This window comes from Salminus brasiliensis, chromosome 4 (assembly GCF_030463535.1).
Source record: "Salminus brasiliensis chromosome 4, fSalBra1.hap2, whole genome shotgun sequence".
Lineage (NCBI taxonomy): Eukaryota > Metazoa > Chordata > Actinopteri > Characiformes > Bryconidae > Salminus > Salminus brasiliensis.
The window spans coordinates 20,376,310-20,401,808 of NC_132881.1; the positions used below are offsets into that span (position 1 = coordinate 20,376,310).

The 25,499-nt window shown below is 37.6% G+C and overlaps 1 protein-coding gene across 1 annotated transcript; it reads left to right on the forward strand.

Annotated features, from left to right (window-relative positions):
• Positions 1 to 1,923: 1,923 nt before the first annotated feature.
• On the forward strand, positions 1,924 to 23,482 carry mlip (muscular LMNA-interacting protein). Its single transcript, XM_072677181.1, has 8 exons — positions 1,924 to 2,019; positions 2,393 to 4,000; positions 4,289 to 4,360; positions 6,235 to 6,315; positions 6,417 to 6,500; positions 6,657 to 6,716; positions 9,829 to 9,948; positions 23,234 to 23,482. Exons 1-8 carry the CDS (start codon positions 1,924 to 1,926, stop codon positions 23,480 to 23,482), a joined length of 2,370 nt encoding a protein of 789 aa, XP_072533282.1.
• The last annotated feature ends 2,017 nt before the right edge of the window (positions 23,483 to 25,499 follow it).

Here is a 25,499-nt window from a genome sequence, read left to right on the forward strand (position 1 = left end):
TTTAAATACAACTGTTGACACAAAGCAGTTACACTTTCGGACTGGTAGGTGGCAGCTGGTCTGACGCAGGTGGAGGAGACCCAAGAGGGCAGTCTTCCAAGCAGGTTGGGCTGGGTGACCATTTAAAGAGACATTCTGAATGGATTTATAGAGAGCAGAGAATGTTGACCAATATCATAGTGTGTCTGAAGACTCCGGCAGGTCTGACTAGAACAGCCTAATTAAAAGGAAAGAGCCAGAAGGTAACACAGACACGAGAGCACCCTAAAACGCTAGTGTCCATCTGCTTCACCGTACCAAAAGCTAAACTAATCAGATGAGTTTTCATGTAGGGCCATGTAGGGCTTTGTATGTTAATAGAAGAATTTTGTAGTCAATACGGAATTTAACTGAAGTGCTGATAGAACTGGACTGATATAAAATGTTCTAGTTTTAGTAAGCTGGCTGCAGCATTTTGAACTAGTTTGTTGAGGTTCCTGCTGGAACAACCTGACAGAAGTGCATTACAGTAATCCGGTCTGGTGTGTTTATATATGATTCTTGTATTTAGGTCTCCACTGTTTTTGCAACCAAGCTCAAGTCATTCACCTTCCTGCCAATTCTGAAAAAACTGCCGAAAGAGAGCAGACTTATGGCAGCGTGGAAAAAGGGGTCAAATAAACAGAAGGTAAGGGGCACTTATGTAAACCTCTGTACTACAGTAGTTAAAGCTTTACTCATGACCATTTGATATATTTTTTGCACCACATCCCACACTTATATTATATACATTCAAATGTTTGCACAAAGAACAGCTGATGGTGAAACAGGAAGCTAGAAGGATATAAGCAGATGAATCATAAATGAGCTATTAATGAAATGCACAAATAGAGGTTAGGATATTCTAGAGAAATCTTTACACTGCAAAATTATTTCTGTTTAAGAAATAAAAGGCAGAAAGATTAAAGGTAAAACCGACCAGGCAGTTGTTTGTGTTAATGAAACTGTAAAATTAGGGTTACAAAGATTTTGTCCTAAACCTCTTCTAGACCTCTTAATGATTTTAATGCAGTTTTCATTGCCTTACTGAGTTTCTGATAAGAAAGACATCTGTCTAATTTGTGTCTAATTGTATTTTTCCTAAGCAAAAAGGAGAAACACTTGTGCAAGTTGATCTCTGAATTTAATGTAAGTCAGACCATAAAATGATCTCTGAATAAACATTTCCTCTGGCATGCCAATAATCAGGTAAGGCACCAAAGTAGTGTTTTTTGCAGCCTAAAATGATGTGTTTTTCAGCAAAGATATCCTTCAAAATAGTCATTTTTTTCTGCAGTCTGAAAGAGGCATTAAAGTCCCTAAGAATACAGTCAAATGTCTTTGTTCTTACTGGGAGGTGGATAAAATCTGTTGACAATGAGAGTATTTTAAATTCATGCCACACTTACAGAAGTAAATCGATTTTATTATATGTCTTTGATGAAGTTATTGTTGGTATTGTCTTGTTTTTTGAAAAAATGCATCATTATTTATCATGTCTTTGTCTTTTTTGGCACTGAACGGTCAAAGGCCATATGGATCACCAAATATAAACATAAAAAGTTTACCATACAAAACATTGTACATTGTTTCCTGTTCCTTTAAACTTGACTGTTTGAATGCGGTTTCTTGTGACATCTGACCTGCGCAAAGTGTCTGCATGCAAAAAGCATCTGCTCAGGCTCATCCACAATCTGGGTCACATGTGAGCAAGTGATGAGAGACAGGCCTTTTGGTAAACAGCCCTGCAGGCAAAAATGAGACACACACATTTACATTACATTGTAAAACATCATTAATGACTGAGGTTTGGTCTGGAATGCCTGATGTTTCAGATTTTTAGGTTTATAGTATTTCTTGTACTTTTTACAGGCTTTAGGTGACCCTGAGGCATCTGAAAGAAGCATGACAGACGAAGGTGTCTACAAGGCAGAGATTGTATATGTTACAGACGTTGAAGATGCAGAGCACCAGAAAATGAGAAAGAATTCTCAAACTCAGGTCAGAATGACTTTTGTACCTGCAGGGATTATACATACCCTAGACACTGTGTCCACTATATAATATAATATAATATAATATAATATAATATAATATAATATAATATAATATAATATAATAATTAAGTAAATGTGAAGGATGGGTGATGAAATTGATAGGAAAGAAAAGTCTGTGTTAATTTGGCAGTGCATTAAATACAGAAAATAAAGGAATATATATATATATATATATATATATATATATATATATATATATATATATATATATATATATATATATATATATATATATTCCATGCAATAATCAACAAAATTATTTTGTACTATAATTTTTTTTCCATCATTCTCACCTATGTCTCACCTTTTTTTCTCAGCTCAAATTTACTGATAATCCAACTCTTACCCCATCACCCACTCTAGCCATGGCTCATGATGAAATAATCTGCCCAAGTCCCAGGCCTGGCCCAGTCACCATGGAGCCAACTGATAAACAGTCATACATCTCTCAGCAAGGGTGTCACAACACTTTTAAGAGTGCTGAGATCAGCCCAGGGCTGTTTTTAAACCATGCGTCTCAGAGAGAGGAGGAGGTCCTGAGCCCAGCCAGCTCTGTGGACCTTTTTCCATCTATCACCTCATCCAAGGAGTCCATCATGTTTGAAGGCTGGGAACAGGACAGGAGCTGGTCTGCCCTACAAACATTATCTCCTGGTGGTTCTCCAGTTTCCTTCAGCCGGACTGTCTCCCCATGCTCCTCTGTGAGGTCAGGAGCGTTCACTCCATCAGTGCTTAGAATCAAGCGCCACACACTTGCCCCAGGTTCCAGCCTGGTACAGATGCCACTCTCCTCTGGGCAGACACTCTGTTGTGACTGCCAAACCCCGTCACCATGTCCCCTGTCACCACGTGCCCGTCACAGGCCCCCTCCCACCCAGCTGTCGTTGCTGACGGCAATTCTGAGGAAGGGCCGTTTACCGATCCTCTCCTCTGCCTTACAGAGACCCTACTCTCCATGCTGGCCCATAAGGCCAGTAAGCATGTCATCCTGCACAGCCTGCTCAGCAGCCTCTAACATAGCCCCTGTGGAGACTACAAAAACCTGTGCCACTAAAGGAATAGCTTTTACAGAGCCCAGTCAAAAAGCAAGACCTATGCCCCCAAGATTAATCAATAGCACATGGTCATCCAAGGAGCATAAAGTTAGCATCCCTTCAATACCACTGGGAACACCAGACACATTTGACTTTAAATGTTCTGAAGTCAATAGTGGCATTCCATTGCCCAAAAATGGCAACTCATTGACCTTGCCATGTTCCTCTCCTAAACCTACTTTGGGAAATCAATCCAGGCCAGGTTGCAAAGACAGCCACGTGCCCACACTGCCTAGCTCTTTGCTCATTTCATCTTTCTCCACATCAAGGGCTATGTCTCCTAAATCAAACCATGAGTCCTGCTGCAGAGTGCCATCAACTGCAGAGCATTCAGAACAGTCACACAGCATTCTGGATTTCTCCCGACAAGGACATGGACATAAATCAAAGTACCCATCTTTTATTCAGAAGAATGAAGAACCATCTTTAGATTTAAAACCCAAACAGATGCCATGCGATCCTTCACCTATCCCTGACCTTACACCTACTCTAATGGAAGCAAATGACAACCCACGTTTCTACTTGCAAAACGGCAGAAAGGCCCTTCTCGATCTGGAGCGAGTTCTCTCAGCATCCCCGGCTCTTAAAATGTCTCCATCTCCCAGGCTGGTGGGCATTACACGCCTTTCAGACACACCTGATATTTCTCCTGCCTCACCCAGACCAAGTTCGCGCTCCCCTACACCAGACCACTACACCTTGTCTCCCTCTCCAGCAATCCACAGCCGCCAGCTCTCCCCTTCTCCTTCTTACTCACTCTGTTCCTCACCTTCCCCATCCCTGCGGGGTGGCACTCCTGACTGTGCAGACAGGGGTGGCAAGAACAAGAAGGTAAAATGCATGCTCAAGTGTCTCTGCTGCACACTAGCTGCATGCCTTAGCGACCATGTGAGCGGCATTCTCTTCATGACTGGCATGCTATTTGACCAAAGCCCCCATACATTGCTAGGAAGCATGATCTACACCAGCTATCTAACAAGCAGGCAGGGTTACACACAATATATGTTGTGAAGGGAAGATTTGCTGTGCAGATCAGCACGCATGGCACTGGAGCTTTAGTCAAACATTATGCACACAGTGATTTAAATTAATTTTTTCCCCAACCATTTCTTTTAATAGCCATACAAGATTAAGTCCACCTACAAGACCCTGGCTGCTATTCCCACAAATACACTACTTCTGGAACAGCAGGTGAGTGAGGCTTATTACATTTAAAGTATTATTATAGTGACTGACAGCCACTGACATGTGCTCTATAATTGCTGTACAGTTATGATCCTGAGTGACAATCCATCAGTACCACCAGTCATCTTTATTATTTTTGACATTTAGGTACATTTTCAATCGTATTGTACTTAGATAAAATCAATTAAGGGGAAGATGCAATATTGCTGAACTAAAAGGAACTTACATATATACATTGTTTCATGTTGTCGTGGAATTCTGTCAAAAAGCGATAAGGCAGACAAGAATATGCATTGAGTAGCAAGAGTTTATTGAATCTGTTCGCAGTTCGAAACCACAGTACAGACTGCCTCAAAAGCATTCAACATACATATTTATAGTATAGATTAGGAAGTTTAGAGAGGGGGAGGGGTGTGCGTGCCCCACTGTCTGAAGAGATACATTGTTCAGGTCGCTGTGACCCATAGATCAGAGGGCTGGCGCCTGAGGGGACAATAACGTTTCATGGAAAGAAAAGAGAGATTAACATATGCCATACAGGCAGTTACAAGGCTAACACATGATTACAGTTAGCACACATTATCACAAGGCTAACACATGATTACAATGAATAAGTGGATTTTAAATGAGTCTATTATGAATCAACATACAAGTATAATGTGGTTATAATATAATTTTCCATAACACTGTGAAACAGTCAGGCTGTCATTTAAAAGACTTAACAGGCTAGGACACGAGAGAAAAAAGCCAATTTAACATAGCAATTCATACTAATTGATGGGTGATTAGATGTAAAGCATTTAAATAACTGGAACTATCAAAGGGTGCCTCTGTGGTGACTGTTTTCTAACTCTAATTTCCATCAGAAAGCAAGGCAGTAGTTCTGGAATTGCAAGCAGGTAAATGGTGAAGCCCATGTGTAGCATATACAATTCAACATGCACAAAAACATTTGTTGCCTGCAAACAAAATGGCACAATAAATAAGCTTAAGTAACTGTCTTTTTCCGACCATGAAAGGGCTTTAATTAGCACTGCTGTGAGGATAATATTGCATTCAGCAATTATATTGGATACTCACCCCCACATCTCATCCCCAACTGCCCCATCCAATAAGTATTGGCTGGAGCACAATCATTCCAGAGAACACAGTTCCACTGCTCCACAGCTCAATGTTGGGGGCTTCATACATCTCTAGTCCATGTTTGGCATTAGGGATGGCGCCCAACAGGTTCATGTTTATCTGTTCCAGAGAGTAATACTTTCCAGCATTCTCTACAGAGACTAGACAAGATGTATGTGTTAATTTTGACATATGTGTCAGCAATAGATGTAACTTTAACTTAATGCATTCATTAGAAATGATGTCCACAAACACTTGGACAAATAAGCACATGTGCGAATGTGCCAAAAAATATTTAGGTTTGTTTTCAATAGAGGATTTGTTTACTTGTATATACACAATATATATCATCACTGTCCAACGAAAAACATAAACTGACTGAACAGAAGTTAGAGTTTATTCCAAGTATTTCATCGCATTTCTATTTGTCTATTTATCCCAAATTATTTACAGTGTACAGAGCAGTTACAGGGTTAAAACAATGGAGAAAAATAAAAACAAAAAAAAGACAAAGATTACTAATGTACATCATTGTAAAGTATTATGAAGTAACAAAGATTTGCAAAGAAATTGCTCCAGTGAGTGCAATTGTTGGCCCCATCATCAAGAGATTTTGAATTTTGAGACTTTTCAATTATGGTCTTTGGGAGTCACAAATGGCACTGCACATGGCTGTAGCATCAACAACGATTGGACATGCAACTGTTTTATGCATGAGCTTTAAGTTTTTATTTTAATTTCCAATCTTTTCACTGAAGGCCATTGACGATGAAGTTGAGAAGAATGAGGCTTCACTGGACCCTACTGACATCTTTGCATGGGAGGATCCTCATTCTCAGGTATTTCAGGACTGTTTTGTCTGAATGCTTGACAGTGCAAGTACAAAGAATCCAAAATAACATTCTAAAGCTGATGATCTGTGCTGTGTACCACTGCCCAGATGTGTACCCCTGCCCAGCTCAGACAACAGTCTGAAGAACTTTATGCAGCGATTGATGAAGTATTAGAGGACACAAACCCAACAGTGAGTTATAACTCATTCATTCATTTATTATCTGCCATTTAACATCACTCCATATTTTAACCCGGACTCACACCCACAACAGTTACAGTATTCCAACACACTATAAATACATCTACATTCATGTAATAATTGATGTGTTTAATTATTTTTTTCCAGCATGAATCAAACCCTGCTAACAACCTTGCTGTGACACCTGCTGCAGCAGAGACACCAAGGGTATGTATTTAGATGTGCCACTCCCGAGTGTAATAATGCTTGACGCCATCACAACTAAAATGTATAAATGTTTTTATTACTGAATAGTGTATGTTGTTGCCAAACATTGTTTCAGTGTTACCTAGTCTGTAAGAGAGAGAAGCTCTGATGTTCTTTATGTTCTAAGATTTTTAACATTTTGCCCACAGAAACCAGCATCATCCCCATCGCCAAGATCTTTAGGACGAGAAACAAAATATGTAAGATTATCTTAATTGTTTGTAGAAAGCTAGATTTGCTATTATATTAGCTAGCAATATAATGCACCTGTTAAAGTATATAAAGACATTACTGCATTACTGCATACCAGCTGCAACTGGATTACAGGCAACCAACCATTCATGGGCACTATGGCACTAGGCAGATGTAAGCCCATGTAGCAATGAAAGTTGTAAACATTTCTTCTTCCAAAATGTGTGTGATGAGAGGGCAGACCTTTCTTTTCAGTTCATTTCTTATCTCATTCTTTTTTTTTCTTGAAGAACCCACCAGATTGCTTTGACCTTTTGCTGCTGATTCTGTATCATGATCAATGAGTCACCTACTGTGTATGACCATGGTAGCTCATTCCCATTTTCCTGTCAGTCAAGTCTCATGTTGCAAGGAAGAGGTGTGTGAAAAGCCTTGTCCGTCATTTATAGTTATGTGCAGAGATCATTGCCAAGAAGACTCAATCTCAAATGCACATCGGACTGGAAATATTTACAGAGGGTAAAACGGAATCATATCCATTCAGGGGAGTTAATTGCACTTGCTAAATAATTATAAAAAAGAAACTCCTTGGCGTACTGTCATCTGTGTTTCATTGAGCCTTCAGCTCACACAAGTGTTACTAAAATGTGTCAACCAAATGCCATGAATGCCAATAACACACTTGTGGGTGGTAAGGAAAGAAGAAATCTACTGAAAAAAGTGGCAATAGTTGGCATCACAGTCTCTCAGCAGTCTCATGGCTCTTTAGAGAACCAAATGCATTTGTTTTTAGTCCTCACTTGTTTGAGGTTTGATGTCTGGTTACACAATTTTATAATATGTAAAATGCTTCCCATAGCATGCATGAGAGTATGTACTGTATAAATAGCATAGAAATAGGGGTGTTTGAGGACATTGCATTCCTTTTTAATACACACAAAAATGTGTATAAAGAAAAGCTGACTCATGACTCCTACAACTGAAGCTGAAAGTAAGCCTGATTACTGTCAGTGAATCAGAACCCTACATACAAATTTTTCACCAAGGATGATGCTCTGTTAAAAAAAAAAGTATTTTGTTCAGCAACTACAATCAAGCTTATTGCTTCAAGGGGGAGGTTATTGCATAGCAATACAGCATTACTTGCAATGTGACCGCAAATCTAGATTTAACTAATACTTCTCAATGTTTTATAAGACACTTCTTCTAGACATTTGAGACCTCAAGCTGTCTCAATCTATTGGCATAATCTATTGTGCTCATTGCTCTCTTTAACTGTAGAAACAATTAACTGAATTAAGCTTTAATGCTTGTCCATGCACATCATGCTTTAGATGTTTTTGACATGCAATACACAAAACTAAGGTCTAGAACAGATCATTTATTTTACTTGTGGAACATGAGTTCAACCTATTTGCATTCAGAGGCAACTTCTGTTGAGGTTTTTTAGAAGCTGGTGTAGCTGACATGACAATGTTTCTTTCTTTTTTTCTTTTTTTTTAATAAACATATGTTCTCTCTAGGGTAAAATGAAGTCAACAGCAAGCCAAACCATGTTATCTAATTAACGCCACTCTAGGCTTAAAGGTTCAGTTATTTGCCTTTGATATCAAATTCCATTTCATGTGTTGATCTCCAATAATAGCAGGAGAATCCACAATTGTTAAAAAAAGGTGCACCATAAACATTTGTAAATTTGTAAAACATCAGAATAAAAAAAGGGAAAGGTTTATTCTGATAGATGAATACTACAGTGACAAAAACATTTTATGTTTTCCTCTTATTGCTTTTCTTGATGGAACAATGGTCAATATATATATTTATTTATTTTTTAACAAGAATTTACAAAAGCAAATTTTATTATAAAAAAAATTATTATAATTTTTAATTAGGCCAGTCACTTTAAAGGGGTTGAATACTATTCCAGAGGTCTAAATGCTAGTAGTCTCGCAATTAGGAAAATTGGTAAATGTCTATAGCAGGCTGTCCTCACAAACTGATTGACCATGCAGGAAAGAGACTAGTGACGTACACCACCAAGACACTTATGACTACTCTGAATAAACTAAAAGACACGACACATGATAACTGTTACCTGGGTTCTTTACTTGTCAAAGCTTTATGGGAGAGCAGCAATGGCCTTAAATCTTCACTACAATTTGCCCATTGGAGGGAGAGGTGGGAGACAAGATTAACTGTAAGAAGGTTTTTTGGTAAGACCAAAGTGGAGCTTGTTGGCAATCAGACAAAGCACTTTGGTGGACACTAAAGACTGCACATCACCATCCCTACTGTGAAGTATAGTGGTGGCAGTATCATGCTGTGGGCAGCATCATGGTTCTTGGTATGCTGGAAGGCTTGAATGCTGCAAAACAGACATATCCTCAAGGACAATCTAATTCAGTCTGTAAAAGAACTACAACTCTCAAGAGGATTTATTTCCCAGCAAGACAATGACCCAAAATCATACAGTAAAAGCTACACAGTTGTGGTTTAAAGACAACAAGGTGAAAATTCTGGAGTGGTTTAGTCAAAGCCCAGACCTCAAGCCAATAGTGAATTTGTGGCCCGATCCCTGTGCAACCTGGAAGAGCTTGAGGAGTGGAGTAAAATTGCAGCGTCCAGATGTGAAAGTCTGATTGAGACCTTTTCAGACAGACTTAGTGCTGTGATTGCAGACAAAGGTGCATTTACCAAATAGTAACTGGAAGGGGCTGAATATTTTGCAATCACATATTTTATATTATTATTATTATTATTATTATATATTATATTTTTATTTAATGTACATTACTAGTAGAAATTTTTCACTTTGATTTTAGAGGTTTTTGTATATTCTTAAGCCATATTATACATTTTTTTAGGCACCTTTTAACTCCAGACAAAGCCTGGGGTAATTAGACCCCTGACTCTTACAAGACTAGATGACATCAAAGGTGAAGAATATGTTCCAAACCCTTTCCAAAGATACCAAGGCACACTCAATTTCCAAAAGTACAAGGTAAAACTCTATTTGAATATCCCCTTTAATAAAAAAAATGCTTTATAAACTGATTAATAGAACAATGTGGTGATAAACCATCCTATAACTCAAAAGTCAACCAGGTATAAAAGTTTTTTTCTTTATATGCTATAATGCTTAAATGCATATCCACAAAAGTATAATGATCCAAAACAATCAGTTTAGAAAAGGCCTCATATGGTCCCCTGACTAAAGCTGTAATGTACACAATTCCAAAATATTTAAAAACTACAGGCAGCATTTGAATGACTATCAACTGCTGTTCATTAATAGAAATATTAGTGGTTTGCATGAATCACTGCTTTTAGAGCAAGAGATGCCTAAATTAGGGAAGCTACAGATGAAAACATTGGCTTATCCTCTTCCATTTTCACTACTGTCAGGAATGTCAGCTTCAGCACCTTTACAATGCAATGTACTTCTCTTTTGGTCAGCTTCAGCACCTTTAATGTGCAATCTACTTTCTTAAGGTTTCTTCTGGTGTAGGAAGCATTGCAACAGGTCTTCTGAGTCTCTTCTACTACACAATAGTTGGCAACCTCAGATCATGCTTAGTTAACAAAGTTTGAGCATTGTGGAGCTCCACTGTGGTCCTGAAGTTATAAACTATTGTATATTCTTAGATCATAATTAATCTATACTGTAATCAATAGTCTGTAAGGAATAACTGCCTCTACAGTCAAGAGAAGACTTTCTACTAGATTTCGGAGCATTGCTGGGAGGGGCATATAGGTTCATGTTTGTCTGCTAGAGAGAGTTCTATTCAATTGGCAACACCTAAAGAAAAATAGGCTGCTTTGAAAAGTTTAATATTGCCATGACATTCATGTTCAGCATGAGTGTTTTTAAACATCTGACCACAACTGTAAGTGTAAACTTGCACAAAAGGCAGTAATCCACACAGTTCCATGTAATACTACTACAAACCGGATTCCAAAAAAGTTGGGACACTAAACAAATTGTGAATAAAAACTGAATGCAATGATGTGGAGATGGCAAATGTCAATATTTTATTTGCAATAGAACATAGATGACAGATCAAAAGTTTAATCTGAGTAAATGTAACATTTTAAAGGAGAAATATGTTGATTCAAAATTTCATGGCGTCAACAAATCCCAAAAAAGTTGGGACAAGGCCATTTTTACCACTGTGTGGCATCCCCCCTTCTTCTTACAACACTCAACAGACGTCTGGGTACAGAGGAGACCAGTTTCTCAAGTTTAGAAATAGGAATGCTCTCCCATTCATGTCTAATACAGGCCTCTAACTGTTCAATCGTCTTGGGCCTTCTTTGTCGCACCTTCCTCTTTATGATACGCCAAATGTTCTCTATAGGTGAAAGATCTGGACTGCAGGCTGGCCATTTCAGTACCCGGATCCTTCTCCTACGTAGCCATGATGTTGTGATTGCTGCAGAATGTGGTCTGGCATTATCTTGTTGAAAAATGCAGGGTCTTCCCTGAAAGAGATGACGTCTGAATGGGAGCATATGTTGTTCTAGAACCTGAACATAGTTCTCTGCATTAATGGTGCCTTTCCAGACATGCAAGCTGCCCATGCCACAAGCACTCATGCAACCCCATACCATCAGTGATGCAGGCTTCTGAACGGAGCGTTGATAACAACTTGGGTTATCCTTGTCCTCTCTGGTCCAGATGATATGGCGTCCCAGTGTTCCATAAAGAACTTCAAATCGTGACTCATCTGACCACAGAACAGTCTTCCATTTTGCCACACTCCATTTTAAAAGACCCCTGGCCCAGTGCAAACGTCTGAGCTTGTGGAGCTTGCTTAGAAATGGCTTCCTCTTTGCACTGTAGAGTTTCAGCTGGCAACGGCGGATGGCACGGTGGATTGTGTTCACTGACAATGATTTCTGGAAGTATTCCTGAGCCCATTCTGTTATTTCCTTGACAGTGGCATTCCTGTTTGCGGTGCAGTGACGTTTAAGGGCCCAGAGATCACGAGCATTCAGTAGAGTTTTACGGCCTTGACCCTTACGCACAGCGATTATTCCAGATTCTCTGAATCTTTTGATGATGTTAAGCACGGTTGATGATGATAACTTAAAAGTCTTTGCTATTTTATGCTGGGTAACACCATTCTGATATTGCTGCACTATCTTTCTGCGCAACAATGGTGGAATTGGTGATCCTCTTACCATCTTGGCTTCAGAGAGACACTGACAATCTGAGAAGCTCTTTTTATACCCAATTATGTTGTCAATTGACCTAATTAGTGTTAATTGGTCTTCCAGCTGTTCATTATATGCTCAATTTCCTTTTTCCAGCCACTTATTGCTACTTGTCCAAACTTTTTTGGGATTTGTTGACGCCATGAAATTTTGAATTAACATATTTCTCCTTTAAAATGTTACATTTACTTAGATTAAACTTTTGATCTGTCATCCATGTTCTATTACGGATAAAATATTGACATTTGCCATCGCCACATCATTGCATTCAGTTTTTATTCACAATTTGTTTAGTGTCCCAACTTTTTTGGAATCCGGTTTGTACTCATATGTGCTGCTGTTTACATAATCAGGCTCTGCTTGATTATGTAGTCTCTCTGTTTAAATAATCATCTAGTGGAAAATCTCTCTTATAAATCCCAGTGGTACTGTGACTGAGCTTAAGGCTTCTGTGTTCCTTTAATGCAGTCTTCTTTTAGTACTTTAGTACTTTATGTATCCAGTCAATATTTGAGCTAGATACTCGAATGTGTTCTTTGGCCTAAAGTGCATTTTCTATTGGTTATGTCATTAGCATATCAAAACTTGCTATTCACTCCAGAAAAAAATAATTCCATGCTTGCAGCATCTGCCTGGAAATAAACAATTTCTAAAACATTTTCCAGAAATATTGGTTTAGGTTAAAACTCAAGCCTAACTGAGCAAAGTGTTGCAATGTAATAAAAAAGGGCTGAAACAATCTGCCCTCTCTGCAGTCGGACTGTTAGAACAGTATGAGTATTTTATGGCAGCAGATAGATTACTGATAGGAGCATTGAATCCCAAAAGGGGAATTCAGGGAATTGACCTGGTATCAAAAGAGCTGCAGGCTATAGCTCACCTTTTTATGACCAGCTCCCAAGAAAGGCTCTTAACCCTGACTCACTAAATGGAATAAATAAATTAAATTTAAATGAAAAAAAAAAATGTCAGTGTAATTCTCTGAGTAAAGGCTGAATTTACTAAAAGACCCAATATACAATAACAGTCTGCTGCCACTTTGTGCTGGAGGAAGGGGTGGACAATTTAGTGTGATAATTAAAAAGACATTCTATGCAAATGAACACAGACTTAACATACTACATGGACAAAACTACTGTGACAGCTGATCATTCTTTGTTTCTTCTGAAATCATAGACATTACAAAGAATTTATCCTATTCTTGTTAGAGTAACTGTTTCTACTGTCCAGGGAAGGAGCACCCGTTGTGATAAATTAACTGCATTCAGCTCCAAAAAGTCTTATTCTATTGGCAGTAATTCTCTACAGGGACTAGACAAGCTGTGTGTGTGTGCGTGCGCATTTGGAAGTAGCTAAATGCATTCATTAAAAAAACTGTCCACAAACATTTGGATATGTATAAACACTTACTTGGCAAATGTTTTTTGGTTGAAAGCTTATTGTCACCTGGTACAAACTTAAAAAGGGGTTATTTCTTTCTTTCTTTAATAACGGAAGTGGTTCTATGTAGAACCAGACAATCCAAAGAATGTCCATGAAAACCTTTGTCCTTTTTAATATATTTAAAACATATGGACATTTGATCTACATTTGAACAATTTTGGGAGATGGAAGTAATATAACTAAACACATAAAACACAGTTCCAGATGTCCTGATCTTGGTCTAGGTTGTTCTCTGGAAAATTTTAGTCTGATGTTTTTTTTTTTACCGTAAGGGTTTCCTCCTTGCACACCTCCATGAGAATCATGTTTTCACCTCTGGTAAGAAACTATTTTTAAGTGTTAGGTGGGGGAAGGGGTCTGCTTGCTTAAGTGCAAGCATGCTGTAGAGAGAAAAGAGTTTTTAGTGTGTTAGCGTTGAATGAAATTAACATTTCTGGTTTGCTCGCTACACTTCCCATGAAAATCAAACATGTGTGGTCTCTTTCTAAAGGTAGATGTTGTACTTTGACTTCCGCTGTGACAAGAGCTACTTGTAGATCACATAAATTATTTTGTAGACAGTGGAACGGTTGATTTTTAAGTGCTCTGATATCTTTTAAATCCCTTCCCAGACTCCACTGCATCTACAACCTTCTTTCTGAAGGCCTCAGAAAGCTCTTTGAACCTCACCAGAGTGATAACACTCACTTAACAATCAAGACCAAACCAAACTGAGGTCTGAGGTTCAAATAAGACAGGCTTCTCCAATGACCTTCTAATCATCTGCAACTATTGCGTTGCATCTGATTTTAATTTTAGGCATTTGTAGTAGTAGTAAATGTGGGGTGTCCTTTCTCCTGAGAGAGAATTTGCATTTCTATGAAATCAAATGACACTTTACAAATGATTTTTAGGACACATCTATTCAGTTTTATGTGTTATATTACCTCAATCTCTTAGTGTTGTTCAAGTGAACCTTATGTCTATCTGTTTAAATATATTAAAAAAGACAAAGGCTTTCTACAATTACAATTAGAAAAAACAAAACCCATTTAAATGAAGTCACAACACTATGTTGAATTAATCAAGCTGAAACAAATGGTAGGCGAGCTAGGACAATAGACACAATAATACACAAGTGTGTACCTCAACCTGCTGATAGAAAGGCATTTAATTAAGTCATATAGAGAATAATGATTTGGGCATCAAATCTAATCTCTTTTATTCAAAACGGGGAGCATACAGAAGGGCAGCATGATATATATGAGTAGTAAAAACAGTGCAAACAAAAATTAACAAAATATTATATATATATATATATATATATATATATATATATATACACACACACGCACACATATACATACATACATACATACATACGCACACACACACACACTAATATAAATATACACTAACAGTCTGCTGCCACTTTGTGCTGGAGGAAGGGGTGGACAATTTAGTGTGATAATTAAAAAGACATTCTATGCAAACAGGCTTAACATACTACATGGACAAAAGTACTGGGACAGCTGCTCATTCTTTGTTTCTTCCGAAATCATAGACATTACAAAGAATTTGTCCTATTCTTGTTAGAGTAACTGTCTCTACTGTCCAGGGAAGGAGCACCCGTTGTGATAAATTGACTGCATTCAGCGACAAGAATAATGATCAGCTCTCTCCATAGATTTTCTATGGGATTGAGGTCAGGAAACTGGCTAGGCCATTCCATGACCTTGATATGCTTCTTATGGAGCCATTCTGTTGTTTCCTTGGTTGTAAGCCCCATGCATGGGCCCGTTCATCTTCCCGTCGATGCAGTGAAGTTGGCCTGTGCCCTTAAAAGAAAAAACACCCCCAAAACATAATACTTCCACCACCATGCTTGACGGTGGGGATGGTGTTCTTATGATCATATTCTGTATTTTTCTTCCTCCAAACACGTCGAGTTGAGTTGAGGCCAAAGAGCTCAATTTTGGTCTCATCTGACCACAGCACCTTCTCCCAGTCTCTTTCTGAGTCATTAATATGTTCATTGGCGAACTTGAGGCGGGCCTGGACATGAGCCTTCTTGAGCAGAGGAACCTTGCGTGCACTGCAGGATTTTAAACCATTACGTCTCAGTGTATTTGTGTTTTTTTTTGGAGACTGTGGTCCCAGCTGCCTTGAGATCATTAACCAGCTCCTCCCGTGAAGTTCTTGGCTGATTTTGAACCTTTCTAATGATCAATGAGACTCCACGAGGTGATATCTTGCATGGAGCTCCAGGCCTAGGTTGATTGACAGTAATGTTGTACCTCTTCCACTTCAAAATAATTGCACCAACAGTTGTCACTTTCTCATCCAGCTTCTTACTTCAAGTCAAGTCAAGTCAAGTCAAGTGGGTTTTATTGTCATTTCAACTACATACAGAGTACACAGTGAAACGAAACAACGTTCCTCCAGGACCATGGTGCAACATAGACAGTGCATACAAGACACAAGTGCAACACAAACAAACAAGTGCGGACAGACAACACAACACAGTACAGACCAGAGAATAATAAATAATTGCCGGTAGTGTGCAAATTGTGCAATGTGTAATAAATAGAGTCCAGTGAGGTAGTAAAGTAAAGTTATTAGTGCAATGCTTTGTGCAAAAATGCTTCCCCTTTTTTCCTGGGGTAAATGGTTAGAGAGAGAGAGAGAGAGAGAGAGAGGGAGAGTGTACATGTACCAGAAAGATATCAGTTGATACAAACTTGTGGGTTTGTAGCCCATTCCAGCCTTGTGTAGGTCAACATTTTTTTTTCCTCTGACGTCTTTAGACAGTTCTTTAGTCTTGCCCATGGTGAAGATGTTAGAGTGTCACTGAGTCTCTTAGTAGGTGGCCTTTTACACAGGTGACAATTTGGGACAGGTGTCTCTCATGCAGGTAATGACTTCACTGAGATTAGGGTGTGTCAGTGGTCTGTGGGAGCTAACATTAGTCATGTTTTTTAGGGGATCAAATACTTAGTTCCCTCAATGAAATGCAAATAATTTTTAATTTAAATATTATTTAATTTTTTAGATTTTCTTTTTGATATTCCATCTCTCACTGTTAAAATGAAGCTTCCATAAAAATCAAACTGTTTAATTATTTGTTAGAATACAAACTTTCAAAATCAGTGGGGGATCAAATACTTATTTCCTCCACTGTGTGTGTATACATTTAGCAGATGCTCTTATCCAGAGTGACTTACAAAAGTTCTTTGCTATTTACCCAAGAAAAACCTCAGCTAGTTTGAATAGGCTAAAAATTCAAAGATACCTCTAAGTTTAGACATTACTAAACACAAGTCAATAAGCTGACCACTCTACTATTCGCCTAAGTATTCTCGGAAGAGGTGGGTCTTTTGACTATTGCCATCAAGTATGGAGGGACTGGTCCGTTCTTGGCTTTGTAGGCCAGCATCAAGGTTTTAAATCTGATGCGGGCAGCTAAAGTGAAGTGAACACAGCAGTAGAGTGACATAGCTGAATTTAGAAATTGTTTTTTTTTTTTTTTTTTTTTTTTAATCATGTCACAGTGTTGTAAATTAGGTTTGACAGAGTGGGTCAGTGCTCTGTTGTTTCTGGTTTATGTGAAACCTTTATCTTTAACATATTTAAACATGGACATTTGATCTTTACTTGAACAATATTAGGGAATGGAAATAATATGACTAAACACCTGTAAGGACAAAGTTGGGACACTCCCACATTACATTAAATTAGGTGCACCACATTAGCTGCAAATTATTAGATGGGATTTCAGAGTCTAATTCTCTTTCAAATTCAGGTACGTTTTTAGCTCTCTGTGTGACATAGCTGCATTGCAGAGTGGTAGGAGGAGGTAGTAGGAGGTAGGAGGAGGTAATTATGTGACGAATTGATAATGAAATCTGTTACAGGCAATAGCTCAAGCAGTCTGCTTATTATATAAAATGTACAGTTCCATCTAGTGCTAATGTCTTGAACAAAGCTGTGCTCAGGTGTGGCTATTTGTTGCTGTTTGTCCTTGAGTTTTGTTCATGCATGAACTAGACATCTTGCACCCCAATAACTTGTCCAAGGCTTGGATGCTTCAATGCAGCATTGATCACAAATTGCAAGGTATGGCCAGTGCAACACACAGAGGACCATTCATTCTTCTCTACCAGGATGCTTGCCGCAGCCACAGCATTGGCACTATGGCGATGATTTTACTAGCAGGAATTCCAAACCTAGCTACTACCTCCTCCTACCACTCTGCAATGTAAGATGTAGTATGTCTATCCTGCAGTGGCATGGTGGTGAGGAAGACAGACTGCATATTCCAGTCATCTGACGTAATGGCAGGTAATCCCAAGATAGGCTTTATTGGCTACACTTGTCTATATATCAGCAGTGAGAGCAAGTTTGCTGTGGTTTGTGTAAAGAGCAGTCCTCACTTCAATACAAGTCTCTTTATATTTTCTCACCATTAGCTTTGTAAAATGTATCCTTAAGGGAAGAGTGTAACCTGGAGGCAGATAATTCTACACTCAGTTATGTTTCCTCACTCAAACGGAACAAACTCTGGATATTGCAGAGTGGAGTGACTGAACCTGCTGTTGAGCTCCCTTCATCCTCATCGGTAATTCCAACATGCCGTTTCAGGTTTTTTCCAGCATTAGAGAAGCGCTGCAGGCATGACATAAGCGGAAATGACAAAGCGAGTAATACAAATTATGTGACAACGAAACGATAATGAAATCCGTTGCCAATTTTAATAATCAATTATTATCGAACCACCAAGAAGGTAAAACCTACCATGGATTTTAGATTTGGTCAGATAACCAGAGCTCTGTGATAATAGGTTTAAGCAGGTCGGACCAGCACAGAGCTTACAAAGATATTCAAGTTTGACATCTGTCTATATGTGGCATCTCTTGGGTAACATTTACCATGTTTTATTAAACATAAAAACACTCCTCATATTATAGGTTCGATTAGGTGGTATTAGTAGTGCAGTAGTGGCTAAAAGGTGTAAACCTGTAAACATTTCCTTAAGAATACATGTATGTATTTACAATACATATACAAGCAAAAAATTTACAATACAAGCAAAAATTGAAACCATGTTAGAAGAGTAAATCAGTAAAAAATGTGGGAAAGAGCAAAGCATAAAGTACTTCAACAGGTCTAAGCAGAAAGTGCTTAGCATAATTTTCCATGATAAGATTTAAATTCTGTTTATGTACAATAAAATTTACTTTTATAAAGAGAAATGTATACCCTCCCCAAAAAACAAAACAAAAACAAACAAAAAAAAAACCTCTCACATTTCTCCACTTAATTGTAAATAAACAGTAGGGTCTTGAAAAAGGTTACTATAAAAAAAGTGGTGCAACCATCTTAGCATTGGCACAATAATTGGGAGAACAAAAAGGGGTTAGGAGGAGCACAGGGAAATGTTGGGGTGGGGGGGATAGCATGATAGGATTCAATAAATGGACTTATATCAGCAGCAAGTAGACAGCAGGGAGCAGCTGAGCACATGCATCAGCTTCTTTGTGTCATGTAAGGATGGTTAATTATGTTTTATTCATTAGTTTGGCAGGTGGAAAAAGGCTGTTTTAACCATGTAACATATGTGTGCTTTAAACGAGTGGACAGGATCAAAAACAACTCCTGTGCTACTGGGTATGACTGAGAATCCATCTAAATTTACAGCAATATTTGCATTTTTGGATTTCATATTTGAAACAATAAGTAAGCCCTGTTCTTTCTGAATTTAGCAAAAGAAAGTTGTTGAGTTGAGTCATCCAGTTCTATATGTCTTTAAGATACTCTTATGGTCATTGGTCTTATGTCTAAAGGCACATTTTTATAAGACAAATGTTATTATTATTTATTAGTCCTCATTTGGTTTGGCAGAAGAGCTGGCGTCATCCACATAGCAATGAAAGTCAATGCCATGTTTAGGGATTATTTTGCCCAGTGGCAGCATATAAAGAGTAAATAGAAGCAGATTGATCCCTGAGGAACACCATAGCTTACTCTTGAGTAGCAAGTATATTTATTAAGTATCTGTTAGATATGATCTAAACCAAGTGAGGGCCGATCTATTGATTCCTACATTATTTTCAAGCCTCCAGAATCACATGATCTATGGTGTCAAAAGCAGCACTAAGGTCAAGCAGAACAAGAACAATATCAAATGAAAGAATTAGGCCATTTGTGACTCTTAGTAATGCTGTTTCAGTGCTATAGTTGGGTCTAAACCCAGACTGAAAGAACTCTTAAACTGTACTTTTTCTAGGACCTTGGCTATGTAGGGGAGATTTGATATTGGTCTATAATTACCAAGCTCATTGGGGTCAAGGTTTGTTTTTTTTGGCTATGAATTTTCAGTCGAATGTATTCAATTTTATCATTAAAAAAGGTCATGAAATCATTACTGCTAATGTCAGCAAGAATGGCTGGGTTAGTTTGTCTGTGACTGCTGGTGAGTTTGGTCACAGAATTAAAAAAGGAATCTAGGGTTGTTTTTGTTAGTGTCTATAAGTAATGCAATATATGAGGTTTATGTGGCTTTAAGGCTTTTTTTTTATATTCCGCATGACCATAATGCCATTCAAGCCATAGAGATTCTAATTTTTGTATGTTGCCACCGACGTTCATAGCTATGAGTTATCTGTGAGCATATCCACCCCCCCACCCACCCCCAATTACACAACCCGTACATGGTGTAAAAATGTGACATTCCACAAAGTGTAAATTTCACCTTTGGGGGAGAAAAAAAGAAGAAAAACAAACAAACAAAAACACAACACACTACATAATTCGGAGTGGCCAATATCATTCTTTTATTAGGCAACATATTGCTTTGCTTTTTGCTACAGTTATTATATTTCTTGCAAAAAAAAGGAAATATGATGAAACAATGTGGTACATTTACAGTTTCCCAAAAGTACATGCATCACAAGAAGGACAGTAATTAGTATTCATCATACCTGCCACTACATTATCTAAAAGTTGGCAGCTGGTCTGGACAGGAACAGGTATGAGGGGAGTGCAGCCCTGAATAAAGATTAGTTTTTTTTTTTATACCATTTTCTTGCATTGCATTTCTAAATATTTATTATATGCAGTCTGCAACAATCAGTTTCCTGCACAGTATCCGTAGTGGTTCAAATAATTATTGGTTCTGATCATATATTGTGCAATCATTCCTTTCATTTTACTCTAGAGACACACTCATTTCCTTATATGTTTGAACTTTTGTCGGTTTCACTGTATAATGAAGATGCTTAATGCCAGTCAACCCTAGCTTACCTATCTGACTGATGCTGCTCAGTTTATCCATCCACCAGTGTGTGAAACAACCTCATTTCATCAAAGACGTGTGTGGGTGGGGGTTTGTATGTGCTGTGTCTAAAAGGGTTATAAATAGTGATTAAGTAGAGCTTTATTGGGGTGTACATATAATGGAAAGGCTTGCACAAATGTGTCTCTCAATCCTGTGACTGGTGTTTGTCTTACTCTCATTGTCTATTAGTTTGCGTAAGCCACTGCAAGTCTTGCTTACCACCGAACTTCCTGAAAGGTTGTCTTGAGTATTTTAATCCTGGATTAGGCTAGTTGGCACTGCTGCTACATTATACTCTTTAAGATCATTAGATATTAAAAGGGCTCTGATCATAGAAAACCAAATTATTTATGATCAGTTCAGTTTTATCTAAACAACCAAAATCATCAACACAATTTAGTTATTGAGTTAAGGGTGTTCTTATAGATAGTTCATTTGATATGGTTTGATTTGATCTGTTAAAACGTTTCTTAGAACTCCATATGGAGAGAACCGAATTCATAGTTCAGAGGCCTTGATGAACACTCAATAGAACAAGCTATGAAAACCATTAAGGCTACATGAATTGATCTTTAATCAATATATTTTTTTATCATCCACAACTTATAATTTGATTATACTGTAGTTTTATATTGTATATTTTATTGAATGCAATGCCATTAAATTAATAAAAGCAGTAGTCATTGCTGTGGTAGTGGGGATTAGCGGGCCTTGTATCACCTATTAATCAAGATTAAATCACCATTATCTTGGCTTTTGTATTGCTGTAACATGACGGTACTGTTGTCTCTTTATGAGGCCACACAAACCCACAGGCAGCCGTTGTACCGGGGTTCCTCAGGGAAAATTGTAGCATGGCTGACCCTGCCCTTTTAACCCATCTTTTTAATCTAGGATATGTAAACAAAGGAAATGTATACTTTTAAGCAATAAAAGCTAAAAGCTCATTAAACACCCTGTAAAGTTTGTTTTACCCCCTAGGCTTTGATTGTTGAAGTGTGGCAATGCTTTCAGGTTCTTTAACCATAAGGTGAATTCCACCCAATTTAAATAAATCCAATGCTAGTCTGCAAACTCGAAATTATGGAGATGAGCTCATTGCTACTATTGCAACTAACCCAATTTATTAAATGCAAACCCTCAACTGGTTTCTGTCTTCCTCTCCAGACAAGGTGCCAAACACTTTCTCAAAATGCTACAATAAAATTGACAAAATGTCATAACTGTATAGAAAAGTTTATATATACTGGGATGACTTTTCCCCCATATCGTCCACCACTAGTGGAACCAAGGAAATTGTGACAGACAATTCAATATCTGAATACAAATATAAAAAATGTTTACATTCTGCAACAGTTTCATATACCCCTTTACACATTTTGTGGGACAAACTGCACAGTAATTAAAGCCTTCTTTATATACATGATTATATTACATTTCAAGTTTACCATCTATGTACTGTTAGGGAATAAGGTATAAAACAAAGTCATGCCAAAAAACAAACACCCCCCCAAAAAACAAACAAACAAAAACATGTGATATACTGAGATTACAGGTACAGAAAATCAAGCATGAGCTCACCAATTGAAAGCATGTAATAGGATGCCACTGTTGCACAGTTAGTGATTTCTCCCTCCTGGATATTCCACAATCAACTGAGAGTGGTATTATTATTATTATTATTATTAATATTATTATGAAGTAAAAGTGTTTAGAAACCACAGCAAATGTGGTAGATCACACAGAATGGGCGCGGGACGACTCCATATTGATGCCTATGGATTTAGAATGGGATGTTTAACATAAACATCCCATTCTAAATTCCAATGCTTTTGTCCAAAGTGTGTATGCTCAGGGTTGTTATCTCATGGCTTATAATTATGCTAATTTTGATTGAGTAAGAGTAGTACTTTTATACTTTTTTTTTTCTTCCTTTAATCAAAGAAGTCATATAAGGCCATTATTCTGGGCATGCTTTGAAACTCACATGATGCAGTATGAACACTGTTGCATTGATTTTGAATGCTGCTCATCATTGAAGTGGGAGATATAACTGGCAAGATAATAAATTATGCAAGACTCAGTACAGACAGAAGAGCTTTTAGGTCCCGTGCTCAAAACAACTTTGATTGAAGCCGACAACACACACCAACTCTTGCCATCCCCGTCCTTGAAGGGCTGATTGATTGATCGCCCGCCCCCGTAGATCTGTCAGTAGACACTCAAAAATAAAACTCATAGGTAATCAAATTATGTTAAATCAGCATTACAGAGGATCACTGCCATCAATAACATTAACCCTGTTTTGCAGTTTGCTGGCAGTTTGTCAACTGCTGTGGATGAGGTGGACAGAAGAGGAGATTGTGGAGGAGAATCATCCCATGGAGAGATGCTCTACTCTGATGAACCAAGGCATTCTCCACCAAACCCAGAACAGTTGATTGCTCAGACTCTGACTACAGAGAGAGCTTTACCATTGACAGCTGGCACTCTACAAGGTGTTCCTTCCTCTTTAAAGCCTGTCCAGGTGAAAATGGAAACCCCAGAGGCTCCTATTTAAGTGTTCACACAGTAGACAGAGGAGCCTTCAGAAACATCCAGCATCCATGGAAAAAAGATTTAGATTCAAATACAATATGATTTTTGTTAATTATTATAAATATTATAAAATTATTATTCATTCTAATTATTATTAATATTATTATTAATGATCAATCATTCATACTTATTTATTAATTATTTTGTTAATCCTATTGCTATGGATCATAGAAAATAGGCTTACTATATGACTTTTTTAACTTACTAACCTGACATCTTTAAATTTTTTCTACCACATTAACAGAACTCTCACACTCATTACACCGGCATGTTTTCATCTGCAAATTTATGCAGAAGCATCCCCTGTATTTTTTTCAAAATTGCTGTATAATTCAATGGTTAGAGATACATAAAAACATAAATAAATATATAACTGAGGCTTGGCCTGAAATTGTTGTAGAGAAATTTATTTCTTTGTAATTTCTTTACAGTGGTTGTGATAGGAATTACAGGTCACATACACACATATGCATAATGCCAGTATAGAAATTTCATTATTGCTATTTTTTTTTTATCTTAAACCACAATTGAAACATTTTTTATTTGATGTGATAACTTAAAGTATTTTTTTTATCTGGTTCCCATCAAATCCGACTTGGTAAGTTTTTTATACAATGGAGCATTTTACATAAAATGTATTGTTTACATTTCAATGACTATATCTTGATCATTAAAATTGTGCAGTTTTTAAAAAATCCCTCCGATACTATCCCTACCTTGCTGCATGCAGTGTACATCTAAAGATATATATCAAAGAAAGCACCACTGTGGGTAACCACACAAGGAAGGCTCAAGTCACATACTATTTATACATAAAAAAACAACTTAAACTACTCAATATCATCTTCAAATTAATAATATAAATAAAATGTTTGGTAAACTGTTAAATGACTAACAGCTCGCAATGACAGTTGAGTCCAATTTACAGCATGTAGTGTTATAATGGACTAAAATTAACACTGTTGTGGCAACACCAGTGATTTAGCTGTGCAGAAACCTTGTGTCCAGATGTGTCCAAATCTTGTGTTACTTAAAAACTCTGAATTCTGTTCAGAAGGAACATATTAAAAGAGGATATTACTTCTGCTTCCAGCTCGCATTAATAATATTAACTACATCAAAAGTCCCATTTGGAACATCCAATAACACTGTGCGATAACACTTATTGTAGTGTTTTAATGATGTCTGCTCAACGTACCTTTGAGCCATTGTCTTTTCTACATTTCAAAACATGACATTACCTTTAACGTCCCTAGATTAGACATTTATTCAACTCAAGATGCGTTTGCACAGTGCTTCTAAAAGAAGTTCAAATCATATTAAAGTCTTTTTGTCAGGGATTATAATGGCTGCAATTCATTGATTTAGAGTACTTTTCAATACAAGTAATGAATAAAAACAGGCTTTCTTGGTGGCTAATTCAAGTCTATAATGCCAAAAGCTCTGGCAAATCTCACTCAACAAATCTAAAGTCTAGTGAATTGATTTAGATCTGCATCCAATTTTTGTAGTTTTTGAGCAACAGAAGCGACAAAGTAATTTCATTTTATGTCAGTGTGCATTGTTTCTTTGTATCTCTGCTTAACAAAAATGACTGGCAGATCCAAACTTTATCTTATTAAGCCTATTAAGCAGACTAGCTTTTGTTCTCTGCAGCTGAATCCCTGGGTCTGGTGTGTGTCTATCGAGAGTAATGCTGACAGACTATGTAAGTCGCTTAGTTTTCGAGCAGTTCATAGATGATCAGACTCCCCATTGCTTTGCTATGCTGGAAAGCCTCAAGAGGGCCAGCAGTCGTGCACCTGCTCACCCAAATTAAGAACCAGAATAGGCCTGATATTTATAGCACCTGTAGATTTGGAAATTGAAGGCTCAATTAAGATGATAACTGATGCAACCTTGCTAACTGCACAGTTATACCCAAGGCAAACCATTTTATTTTGAAAGATCTGTGCTGATAATGTGCATGTTTAAGAGCA